The sequence below is a fragment of the Pistacia vera genome, unplaced genomic scaffold, assembly GCF_008641045.1.
Source record: "Pistacia vera cultivar Batoury unplaced genomic scaffold, PisVer_v2 Contig48, whole genome shotgun sequence".
In the NCBI taxonomy this organism is placed as follows: Eukaryota; Viridiplantae; Streptophyta; class Magnoliopsida; order Sapindales; family Anacardiaceae; genus Pistacia; species Pistacia vera.
The window spans coordinates 166,728-180,167 of NW_022196312.1; the positions used below are offsets into that span (position 1 = coordinate 166,728).

At 32.6% G+C, this 13,440-nt stretch overlaps 1 protein-coding gene across 3 annotated transcripts; it reads right to left on the reverse strand.

The window, feature by feature from the left end:
* Nucleotides 1–264: 264 nt before the first annotated feature.
* On the reverse strand, nucleotides 265–11,210 carry LOC116146601 (ER lumen protein-retaining receptor-like). 3 transcript variants are annotated; one of them, XM_031432015.1, is made up of 7 exons: nucleotides 10,995–11,210; nucleotides 9,410–9,675; nucleotides 7,564–7,679; nucleotides 1,398–1,468; nucleotides 1,241–1,304; nucleotides 958–1,043; nucleotides 265–283 (listed from the first exon to the last, which is right to left on the reverse strand). In XM_031432015.1, the coding sequence occupies exons 1-6, from the start codon at nucleotides 11,083–11,085 to the stop codon at nucleotides 1,007–1,009; spliced, it is 645 nt and encodes a 214-aa protein (XP_031287875.1). In that variant the 5' UTR covers nucleotides 11,086–11,210; the 3' UTR covers nucleotides 265–283; nucleotides 958–1,006. The 3 variants fall into 3 exon arrangements, with proteins under 3 accessions (XP_031287875.1, XP_031287874.1, XP_031287876.1); XM_031432014.1 differs by lacking the exon at nucleotides 265–283 and having other exon boundaries at nucleotides 905–1,043; XM_031432016.1 differs by lacking the exons at nucleotides 265–283; nucleotides 958–1,043; nucleotides 1,241–1,304; nucleotides 1,398–1,468 and adding exons at nucleotides 5,565–5,644; nucleotides 5,842–5,905; nucleotides 5,999–6,069.
* Between the last annotated feature and the right edge of the window lie 2,230 nt (nucleotides 11,211–13,440).

Below are 13,440 nucleotides of genomic sequence, written 5' to 3' on the forward strand. Positions count from 1 at the left end.
GAATGCAAATCTGCTTCAATGTTGACCAAAATTGGGTCATGACATATTACATAAACGATCCCTCTGTTTTAAGGACAAATGAATATGGACGGCCACTCCTGCAGTATCTGGAATAGGGAACATGGGAATGCATTCAAAAGTCACCTACATTTTGCAGAAACAAGGGAATCCCATTCCCTTGTCAAATTCGCCAAGTAAAAAGGGGCCAAGTTCTTGCAAATGGAGTAGCAAAAGCACAGTAGGGCTATAAACAAAAGTGGAGAAGTAAACGCATGTGAATCCTCTGAAATCAAATACGGTCGAAGAAAGTATCAAAAATCCCTAATAAGAAATGCTTAATACTTATCAACAACAGTGAATGTTTTTCGTATTAATCGATTTCACACAAGAGTAAATGAAATATACATACGCAGAAACCATACTACGCAATAAAAATTTAAGTAGTTGTAAATTTTACAAAGATAATTACAGGAATTTGAAGTATAGGTAATTGAATTAATGTGATGATAGTAATTAGAACTGCTTTTGCTTTGAATGAATAAGTTACATATATTTGATTTATGCATTAATTCTAATGAAAACAAAAAAAACTACCTATATTAACAAGAAATGGTAATTGTATAAATAATGAGATGCATAAATGAATGGAAAGTCCAAACTAACGACTGCTTTTTTCTTTTCTTTGCCAAAATCATTGACATGTATAGAGTTTTGCTACATTAAATGGTTGTATTAATACATTAACATAAAACTTGTTTAAAATTGTAGCATGAAACTTGCAAGTTAAAAAAGTTAAACGGGTAAACTGCACTTGTACAGTGCTCATAGTATAGCTAAAGCCGTTTGAAAGAGTAATAATACTGAGAAAATACAGGGCATGCATTGAAGCCAAATTTTAGAGTATTCAAAGTGAAATTAGGAAATTATCTATTATTTAAAAACAGCCATGGGAGTGACCTTTCTTCATATGTTAGCAGAACATTAAACGAAAAAAGACTTTATCAACTCAGGCAGGCAGCTTCAGGTTCTCGCGGTTCTTCCAGCTGCGTAAAAAGCAAGCAAACTATGTTAGCAAGACTCAAAATACAGAAGCAATTGATCACTTCTTAATGAAGCCAATAACCAATCACTTCCTATTCAATCTAATTTTTTTTCTTCTTTCCAGGAAATGAATTGATTGCTTCCTATTAGGACAAGCAAGCCTGGAATATAAATGAAAAAAAGGAACATGGAAATGTACCTTTTAAAATAGTAGTAGAAAAAGTCAGCATAGAGGGCAGTCTGAATCAGGCCTGAAACCCAAGCTGTTTTCAGCATTTTGACAAACATGCTAGTTAGTAATGATCTCCACAAGCAGAAGCACAAGTTGACGAGATAAACAGCAGAGAAAAACTTACGTATCCATCTGATTTTGTTCTCCGTGAAGAAACGATAAACCCAGTTGAGGATATATAAAGCTCGGTAAGCACTATATAGGAAATAAAACAAAAAAATATGTATCACCAGTCATCACCAGTAATCTAATCGAAGGAAACCCAGAGGGAGCAGACGAAATATGATGGAATTCAGTAAAAAGTAGAACAAAATTCTTCCAAATGTAAAACTAATTTACCCAGAAAAAAGAGGGAAAAGATGCTGCTAAACCCACTTATTTCAAACTTCTCCATAAACTTAATTTGTTAGGGATATGATATGGTAGGGCGTATGTTGATTGAGACAGTCCCCTAAAAACTTCTCCATGATATCCTTCTCAAAGAACACAGGAGGGCCAGCCAGAATTATTTAAGTAATCAAAAGCCCAATAATGTCCCTTTGGAATGGATCTCAATGATGGTTTGACTCACCTGCAACCTCTCTTTTTCTACTTTTTTTTAACTGCCTATCTAACCTTTTTCTTGTACAAAACTAGCCGCATATTTCATTGCCACTGGTTGTAAAAGTATGCAAGATCAACGAAACTGATTGGAGTGATTCAACAACTGGTGGGTGTCTACTATTTGTGCTTGTCATCCTAAACAGCAAGACAACAATGATGCAAACTCAAACAAAAGAAGAGGAGTGAGACTGAGGACAAACACTGAAAGAAGATTTTTTTTTTTTTTTTACAGAGTAAACCAGAAATATGAGAACGCGAGAGCAGAGAAAAAATGAAGGGATCTGATTTGTGTCTTGAAAGTATTTGAAGTGGTGAGAGACTGAAAAATAACCCAAGCGTTTGTTGATGCAAAGAGTATAATAAGAGATGACTTTGGAGGAGATAAAATTATAACAAATATTCCTTAATTCACTCTGAAGAATTAAGATGAAAACCTTATAATATTTTGGTGGGTAGATGTATTTTTATTCTTCATATTTTGAGCATAATCCAACAATGCATCCATATGAAATATTGAAACAAACGGTTCATATACTATTTCCAATCTTATTCTCAAAATAATTGTTTGTTTCATTATCCTCTAAATACTATTATATTTTCTTCAACTATTTTTAAATCCCTTAAGTTTATTAATTTAACTAAACACCCTCAGAAAAAAGTTTAAAAATTAACAAAAATACCCCCATCCACTCATATTTATCAGATTCCGACCACCACTACCGAAAGGTGACCGGAATCTGGCATAATAGTACACTATTAGCTGGATCTAGCCGGTAGTGTGCCGATCTATCATGTTTTGATCAGATCCACCATAAATCTGGTCGTCTTTGGTCAACCAAAAATGGCCTTAGATCTGGCGCCATATCAGCACGCGAATGGTCAGATATGACCGATCGTGCATCATAACGCCAGATTCCGATAGTGGTGGTCAGAATCTGACAACTGTAAGTAGGGGTGTTTTTATTATTTTACAATATTTTTATATATTGTGGTGTTTAGTAAATTAACAAACTTAAAGGAGTATTTTTGTTTATTTTTAAATTTTATCTCATTATTCTCAACCAACTCTAAAAATATCAAAAAAAATTATTCAAAATAATGAAACAAACGGAGAGTAAACAAATAAACCGGCTGTAAACTTATATTATTCACTCTAAACAAATATTATTTCAGCAGCCCATGATTAATTATTTAGTCACACACAAAATAAAACAATGATAAAAGACATCGAAATCAACATCGCGATCAACAATTTATTTTATAATCAAATATCAATTAATTCTAAAAAAATATTATTTCAACAGCTCGTGATTTATTGTTTGTTTGTGGCTTATTTATAATTTCTATAGTAATCATGAGATCAACCTAAACAATAAAATGTCACATCGAAACAAACAAGTCACAACATTATAATAAATAAATACATATATATATAATATTATAATAATGTTAGATTATTATATATCATCAGAATCTTCATGACCAAGAATCTCGTGCGCCACCTGCTGGTTAACTTTCCGGCGGCCTTTGATTCAAATAATGTTAGATTATTAGAAATATTAAATTACTGGAATATTATATTATCTTCAAAATTATTAGAAATCTTAAAAAAAATGTGTTTGGTTAGTTGATAGGTATGTTATATTAATATGTTTAGTTAGGAGAAATAAATTAGTGGGTATGTTATTTAAATTACTAAATTGTTTTCTTTTTTAATATTAATATAATATTATTTTTATTATTAATTTTTGAATAATTTTTTTAACCCCAATATTTCAGATTTGGCTAAAACGTCATCGCTTATATAAAACTTTAATTTATGAAAAAATCACACCTACCCTCTGCCGCCACCGCAAACCACTGCGGAAAGTCTCTGAAAATCATCGTGAGTAGCTCACCGTGACCACGAGGCTCCGATATGACTGTTTATGGCCATATTGATGGTCGAAAACGGCCATATCAGGCTAAATCAGCTCCCAATATATCGGGGCCTCCCGATCACGATGGGCTGCTCACGATGACTCCAGGTGACTTCCGGCAACTTCCCGCGACGGCCGGCGGTGGTTTGGCTGGCGGCAGGTGACAGCAAGTGGCTGGGGGTGGTGGCTTGGGTATGTTGAAATTTGTTTTGATTTCAAGAGTAATTTTATCCAAAAAATTAATTAAATGGGGTGATATGGTAAAGCAAGATTCATGTAAATAAATTCAAAAATAAGGGCATTATTATTCTAAAATTTTATTAATAAGGGATAAAATTGTTAAAAAAAAAAAAAAATTACCCAAGTAGTCTTACAATACCAAAGAAAATAGAAGTAATCAGATTACCTCTAATATTACTAATAATAGCCACTATTGGTATTTGAAGATTACCGAAATCTTATATTACTTGACAAACCAAACATGGTAATCAAGTAATATAAAATGACTTAACCTCAGTAGTCTCACATAACCCCCAACCAAACGCCCCTCGGTTTTTTTTTTTTTTTTTTAATTAATTTATGTTGATCATTTTGGTACAAGTGAAATAAGCGCAATATCTTCATTGCCACTGGTTGTAAAAAGTATGCAAAGATCAACGAAACTGATTGGAGTGATTCAACAACTGGTGGGTGTCTAACTATTTGTGCTTGTCATCCTAAAAAAAAGAAGGTTGCTATGATTTCATATGCCCCATTCCTACGTTTGATTATGAAATCGTATCAAAGCTTCATTTAAAGATGTTCCAGGAATGCAAATCTGCTTCAATGTTGACCAAAATTGGGTCATGACATATTACATAAACGATCCCTCTGTTTTAAGGACAAATGAATATGGACGGCCACTCCTGCAGTATCTGGAATAGGGAACATGGGAATGCATTCAAAAGTCACCTACATTTTGCAGAAACAAGGGAATCCCATTCCCTTGTCAAATTCGCCAAGTAAAAAGGGGCCAAGTCCTTGCAAATGGAGTAGCAAAAGCACAGTAGGGCTATAAACAAAAGTGGAGAAGTAAACGCATGTGAATCCTCTGAAATCAAATACGGTCGAAGAAAGTATCAAAAATCCCTAATAAGAAATGCTTAATACTTATCAACAACAGTGAATGTTTTTCGTATTAATCGATTTCACACAAGAGTAAATGAAATATACATACGCAGAAACCATACTACGCAATAAAAATTTAAGTAGTTGTAAATTTTACAAAGATAATTACAGGAATTTGAAGTATAGGTAATTGAATTAATGTGATGAAAGTAATTAGAACTGTTTTTGTTTTGAATGAATAAGTTACATATATTTGATTTATGCATTAATTCTAATGAAAACAAAAAAAACTACCTATATTAACAAGAAATGGTAATTGTATAAATAATGAGATGCATAAATGAATGGAAAGTCCAAACTAACGACTGCTTTTTTCTTTTCTTTGCCAAAATCATTGACATGTATGGAGTTTTGCTACAGTAAATGGTCGTATTAATACATTAACATAAAACTTGTTTAAAATTGTAGCATGAAACTTGCAAGTTAAAAACGTTAACGTGTAAACTGCACTTGTACAGTGCTCATAGTATAGCTAAAGCCGTATGAAAGAGTAATAATACTGAGAAAATACAGGGCATGCATTGAAGCCAAATTTTAGAGTATTCAAAGTGAAATTAGGAAATTATCTATTATTTAAAAACAGCCATGGGAATGACCTTTCTTCATATGTTAGCAGAACATTAAACGAAAAAAGACTTTATCAACTCAGGCAGGCAGCTTAAGGTTCTCGCGGTTCTTCCAGCTGCGTAAAAAGCAAGCAAATTATGTTAGCAAGACTCAAAATACAGAAGCAATTGATCACTTCTTAATGAAGCCAATAACCAATCACTTCCTATTCAATCTAATTTTTTTTCTTCTTTCCAGGAAATGAATTGATTGCTTCCTATTAGGACAAGCAAGCCTGGAATATAAATGAAAAAAAGGGACATGGAAATGTACCTTTTAAAATAGTAGTAGAAAAAGTCAGCATAGAGGGCAGTCTGAATCAGGCCTGAAACCCAAGCTATTTTCAGCATTTTGACAAACATGCTAGTTAGTAATGATCTCCACAAGCAGAAGCACAAGTTGATGAGATAAACAGCAGAAAAAAACTTACGTATCCATCTGATTTTGTTCTCCGTGAAGAAACGATAAACCCAGTTGAGGATATATAGAGCTCGGTAAGCACTATATAGGAAATAAAACAAAAATATATATATCACCAGTCACCACCAGTAATCTAATCGAAGGAAACCCAGAGGGAGCAGACGAAATATGATGGAATTCAGTAAAAAGTAGAACAAAATTCTTCCAAATGTAAAACTAATTTACCCAGAAAAAAGAGGGAAAAGATGGCAATGATAAACATCATAGGCTAAAAAAGTCTTGAAGATTGCCATGCAGACATTCATGTATACTGTGTAAATAATGTAAGACTGAGCTTTGTACGAAACAAATGGTACAATTTAATCCATAACACTTTGATGAATCAAGTTGTTTAAAAATGAATATCAGAATGTGGAGAGTTGCAAAATATACACAACCGGATCTAACCCAACACATCTTTGAGAAAAGGCCTAATTTAGCACCAGCACTAACACTAATTCTAAACCAGTGACAACAAACGTTGCTGCAACCAATACATAAAATGAAACAATTAATTAACGATAGAACCATCATCATTTCAATTCATTGAGGAACTAATTCCTTAACCTCCGGTCTCAGCCTTCTGCTCTAAAACATTCTGCCAATAAATACTCAACTATAAACTTGAAATCTATGAACTTCTTTTTCCAACCTTAATTTCTCTTTTAATAATTATAGAAACCCAATTATTACTCTTACTGTATTAACATGAATTATTGCTGCAGAAAAAGGAGCAATCAAGAGTAAACTGGTTTATGCCAGTACCCTGCCACGGACCCATTCACTTTCTTGTGGTATGAATGGTTACGACCAATCTAGGTCAGCCATTTTGGGATCCTCTTCCCGCAATGCTGATATGAATATAATTTTTTGTCAACATAACATGTTTTGAGAACAACAGAAAGCACTTTAGTATCACAACTGTAATAACAACCAGAACCACTTCTCATACCACAAGAAAGTGCAAAAGGAATACGGAATATATTGACCAACTTTACTACATTGTACAATAGTAATAGATTGTTTCTATATTACATTTTTATTAGAAGTGGTTTCAAATAATTCAGGCAGTAAAAACATTTTTGGGTTATTCCAGCCCAGCACAACTCATTTTCACATACCATATCAATCTTTTGGATACAGAGACAAAGCTAAGGTTCTATGGAAATCTTTTGTTTTGGATTTTTTAGGAAAATCTGGGAATTAGTAATAGAAGATTTTGGTGTCGGTCACAAAAGAATTTCAAGACACTTACTTTCCAGCGCTTAAAATTGGAATAACACTATAGATTTTGGATGGCTTTGATACTTACAGAGTAGCCTGTGAAGGCATTTGATTTGATTGATTAGTTCTGGAACTGCGGCCAAGTTGAAACCAGTTTCTGTTAAGGATTTGTTATACCTCAAAACAGCTACATCACAGAAACATTCATCTACATACAGTTTTGAGGACTGCAACAGTTATTGGAGCAAATGGCACAATATGATCGATAGGATGAAAGAAACTAAGCTGTTTTGGGAACATAAAATGGCTTACCCAAGAAGGAAAACATAGTTTCCAGTTAAGTTGTCAATATTGCTTGACCTTTGCAGCAACACCAGTTGAGGCAAGATTGCCACAGCTTCAAGATAGATTGAGAAACTCCACAAAATCTGTCAAAACAGGGTGAGTCTTCCATCAGAAATCAAATCCTTTTTCCAAGTAAAAAGGTAATTTACTATGAAACCATAGTTGAATCTTACTTTCAAGCAAAGGAATAGATTCATACAAAAACCCAATTTAAAGGATTATATAGCTATCAAATAAATAGTTGACAAGAATATGACTAAGAGACAAATTTTACCGGAAATGGAAAATTAATAATTATTTACATTATTAAGACCTCTTTTCTAAGCAAACTGAACAACAAGAACAGTAGCAAAACCTGACTGTCCTACTAAAAGTTATTAAGCAACAAAAACTTGCCTAGAATAGCAAAAATGCGATTTCAGGTTTAAACAGTAGAAATTAAATGAAACATAACAAACTTCACATCAAATCTAAGATTTTTTATCTTCCCATCGAAATGAATCCAATGATATCATACATGCTCATATTTAGTCAAGTGACGACCCTTTGCAACAAAAGTACGTCAATTACTGTATTGTGATGACTCTACGCTATTTTACAAATTCCCAGATTATATAAAGGACCAAAAGTACAAGAACATTACTACACGGTAGATACCACCACATGAATCAGTGGGATTCATGATATATAGTCGTGTCATTCTGATAGATAAAGAAATCATTACAAGTGCTGAGGCAGTTATGCAAATTCTAGATATTGTATCATGAAGAATACACCAAGAGCAGCAAAAGAAACCAGTTGTAACCATGCTGGATAAACAACTATGGCACCTCACATGTAGCTAATTATTTGACAGCTTTATCATGCCAACCACTGACCATGAAGACAATAAATTGCTTAAGTTTCAGCGAAAAAGATAAATCAATCGTTTAGCCAACTTGTGAAGTCTACATATAGTTTAGTGCATCCTTCATTTGTAACAATTCTAATATCTAGGATGAGAGAAAGCTAATACACGAAAACTCCTAATCCATGATTAGATAAAACTCATTTACTAGAGCTCATTCAGAAACGAGATAATAAGCTCCTTCATTGTAAAGGAGATAATAAGTGCCTTCATAACTAGAGGAGATGACAAGCTCCTTGTTGTATTAATAGAAGACTAAGAAAAAGCTCCTATACTATAGCTCCTCTGTACTTTACCTGTTCAAAAAGAACAATAAATTTTTTCTATTTTCTATTCTATAAATCAACAATTGGTATTCGAGCTATAAAAGCAACATGGAGAATATATAATATTTTAAAAAATTATAAATCAGCTAAAGGACAGAACAGGTGAAAATCATCATCAATCTTTACTTGAAGATCCATTGCTATAGAGGGACGAACCAGCTTTCACATTAAGTCTTTTTATGGTGACTATTATATTAGTATTCTATATGTTTGTAGTAATATCCATATGTAGCAAATATGCAAGTTAGTCACTGAAATTGAAGTTTCCAAAGGGGACTCAAAAACATTCTAGTCACTTAAAAATGAAATATCCAGTATAAAATTTCAAATATGGCATAAAATGTGAAAGGTCAAGCATATGTGATAAAGTGAATCAGACTAGTGAATTACAACGGTATCGACTACAGAAAAATACAAATGCTTTACCATGGTCCAACCATGGATTCAATTTCAACAATAAGTTGTAGCATTTGTCAATTAGAATTGTTTCACTTTTTCATAGTTTAAATAGGTCATTTTCTTTAGCCAAAAGTACATTGAATGGGAAACAAATGAAGAAGAAGACAAGAAAATTTCGTACCTCAATAGTATTATACTCATGGGGAATCAACAAAGCCAAAACCAAACATGGGAGAATCAGGAAATAATGTCTAAAGGTGTCTTCATCCTTGTTATATGTTTGCTTCACAACTTTATGGTACCGCATATACCAAACAATAGCGATTGAAGTTCCAAGAAAGACTAGCTTCATTACAGAGTTGTAGAATGAGACGTACCTCGTGAACAGATCAAGGTAACGAGTGACAAAAATTATCACATAGAGTTCTTGAGTTTTAAGTGAAATTCCTAGAGCAAATAAAAGATATGTTAAGCACACAAGTAAGGAACCTCAGAGAAAAAAATATAGCACAGATATTTTCAAAATCTATGAATTTATTAAAAAAAAAAAAAACAGTGCATCATTTCATTGAAGATTACAAGAAAATTAATAGGAGATCTAATTTTATGGATCTGGATCTTACGCAAAAATGAAAGAATATACAAATTTTCAAGAAGCATCAAAGAAACAATAACAAAATCTTAGACATCCAGAAACCTATCCCCTCTTAAGTCTACAAAATAACTAAATTATAAGTCAATCAAAATTCTAGCTTTCTGATATAAAAGCAACTCAAAATTTAATGGAGCATCAGTAAATAATGCACGCATTAATTTTCCACTGAATACATATCTCCTAAAACTATAAAAGATGGCAACATTGATAAACATTGAATTTAGAGAACATGTTAAGCTAAAACCTATGTTCCCAGTCCGAAGCTAACAAAGTCCTCAAGCACTACTGCTTGAACAATTTCCAAGAAAATAAAAAAGACAAAAAGTGGAACATGGATTATTTGAGGTGACAAGATTTTAGTTGCAGGTTGAACATTACAAATTATCCAAGAACCCTATGATAACGAAATTACTTCAAATAAATATAAGCAAAAATACAAATAATATAATAAACAGAACCAAAATAAGAATAGCTTTGAAAATGAGAACCGATTTTATGGTTGAAATGCTACAATGTACAAGACCAGCAACCTTCAATCAAGCGTTAATTCTACAAACAACAAAAGCTTTTATGAACAGGTCCTTATAGATTTTGGAAACTAAAGTTTTATAGTTAATTCTTCTAACTACATAGAGTGAACAAACAAGCTCTTAAATCAGGTAGGCTGAAGAACTCAAAATGTAAACTAAAAGCCTCTTAAACTCTAGTATAGAAACAAAAATTTAGCAGAAATTACATATTAAGGACAATTAAAAATTAGAATAAAAAATTACTGATGAAGAAAAGTTCCAAACATAAAAATTACACACTCTCCTGTCAAGTACATATTCTTATCAAACAATGAAAAAGTTGAGAAATGAAGCTAAAAAACGCTCTCCAGAACCTGGTATTTACATCTTTAAAATGGTAAACTAAAAAAAAAAAAAAAACTCATGGAAATTCAACCAAACACCCACATTCAACTCTTCAACAAACCAATAAATTCATTAAACGCCAAGCAAAAACAGCAAATGGGCATCTAAAAATGGGGTCAAATAGTCCAACCGAGAACAGCGCAAAAAAGGAATCAAAACCCAAACCAAACAAACAAAGGCAGAAAGCAAAATAAAACCTGCACAGGATTTCATTGTACGAATTTTGAGGAGAAGGACCACTATGCTGAGGAGGTGGGTCATGTCGCCAGCCAATCTAAACGGATTCATGATTGATTTGGGGTGCTTTTGCTCACTCTTTTTGTTTGATTTTTATTTGGTTTTGTTTTGGATTCTTCGTTTTGCTTTTTCTTCTTGTTTTGGTTTCGGTTTTGCAGAACAAAGTGCTTCATTGGGGGTCATGCTTTTTGAACGGGGTTTAAGGTTGACAAAAACGGTTATTTACGCGCCTTTGAGGTGCGTGGCCGTCGACTCCACTCTGGACTTTGTTTCAAGACTTGACTTTAAAAGTAGAACAAATATTTTTAAGAGTTACAATGACAAAAATGTCCTCAAGTTGGATTTTGTTTGAAGACATGACTTTAAAAGTAGGCTAGAATAAATAATATTAATATATATTTTTTTTTTACAGTAAATGACAGAATTCTCCTCCAGTTTTCGAAATTATTATAAATCATTCTTGCTTTAAGTCTTAAGTAACAAGATAAATGGTTTGAGGGTAATTACGTAAATATATTTTGACTTACAGTAGTATAATTCTTAGCAGCAGAATAACAGTTATTAATAACAAGTTATCTTGATATTTAGAGTTGGGGAAGAATAACAAAGTAGAATTTAAAAATTAACAAAAAATCTCTTTAGGTTTGCTAATTTACTAAACACTCTAATATATAAAAATTTTATAAAATAATAAAAACACCCCCACCCACAATTGTCAGATTCCGGTCACTACTGCCAAAATTTGACGTTACAACGCACGACCAGTCGGATCTGGCTATTCGTGGGACGATATGGCCTATTTCGGCTAAATCCACCACGGATCTAGTCGGAAAATGTTATATCTATAGTCAGATCTGGCCGTCAGTGACTGCCAAAGATATGGTCGAAAGTCATATCTTGGCCATCGTTGACGACCAGCTCGGCCAAAGATCTGGTCGAAAAATGATATCGATACACTGCCGACCAGATCCAGCAAGTAGTGTGTCATTATACCAGATTCCGGCCACCTTCCGGCAGTGGTGGCCGAAATTTGACAAATATGGGTGAGTGGGAGTGTTTTTGTTAATTTTTAAACTTTTTTTCTAAGGGTGTTTAGTTAAATTAATAAACTTAAGAGATTTAAAATAGTTGAAAAAAATATAATAGTATTTTGAGGATAATGAAACAAATAGTTTTTTTGAAGATGGGATTGGGAATAGGATATGAAAGATGGAAACAAAAGAACTCTAGAATACCTCAACAGAATTTTGTTATTTAATCAAACCTTTAGTTTAATCCTATTTTTAACGAATAAGAAAATTTGTCGTAGCGTTCCCAATATTTCAAAACAATAAAAATAGATCTTATTTAAGTGACAAAAATCGTCGTATAAAACTTTATGAATGACTTTGCCATCCTTATCGAAATATATTGAGGAAAACAATAACAATAATGCGTCATTTTATCTAGTATAGTTTAGCATGTATTATAATGACTTAGTTAAACGTTAGACCATTAATCTTTGTATGGTCTAACATAATTTAAAGTTATAGTCAAGGATCGAGAGATATATTTCAAACTCTCTTTATTTTATGTTTAATGACGATACAAATTACCCATCCATCCTTATATATGTATGATCTAATTTTGAAGAAAGTGTTATAAAAAAATATTGTTATAATATAATCAATTATTATATTAGTAACCGCAAATAATAAATCTTTTTAATAATTAACTGTCAATAAAATAAAAAGATAATACAACAAAATTAACAATATCAACAACTTGATCGCGTGTAGGAAATCCTTCAAAATGATAGGATGAGATCTGGAGAATATAACCTTAGGAAGAATGTCGATGCCTGTGTAACACACAGTTTCCTTAAAACAGATCCGCCTCCTTCATTTGAGTGCACAAGGATTTGAGCAATGTCTGTTTCCCAAGATACAATGACAGATGAATAGCAAGAGAAGTATCACTCTTCTATTTTAACAAACTGAATAAAGTTTTAACTCCAACAAAAGAAAACCTTAAAAAGTAGAAAAAAAATCAAAGATTGAAAGAGCTATCAAATTTTTTGGTGTGTTTGAAATGAGAGGAAGAACATATTTTTGCACTACTCAAGGTGGGACAAAACATTGAATTCCACCATTATTTTCCACATTTTCACTTTCTAATTCTTAAAACTTCCTCCGTTAATCCACTAACCTTTCACCTTTCAAATTCTCAACTTACGCCACTACTTTCATCCCATTTATTTCATTCAATTTAATAAAATATTCCAACAATCCCCCACATGAATGAAATTTGACAGATCTAGACACAAGACGCGGTGATGGAGTTTAAACGGTTGGACTTGCATAGGATAGATAGGTGTTACCCTTTGAACCTTCCCTTGTGAAAGTATGTTTACTTTACTGACTGATT

Bases quoted from the DNA above. Each gene is read 5' to 3' on its own strand.
- LOC116146601 (XM_031432015.1), bottom strand. From the start codon at position 11,085: ATGAATCCGTTTAGATTGGCTGGCGACATGACCCACCTCCTCAGCATA. The intron at 9,676-10,994 runs GTTTTATTTTGC...TATTTGCTCTAG, and splicing joins TACAATGAAATCCTGTGCAG to GAATTTCACTTAAAACTCAA. The intron at 1,044-1,240 runs GTACATTTCCAT...CTTTTTACGCAG, and splicing joins TTCTACTACTATTTTAAAAG to CTGGAAGAACCGCGAGAACC.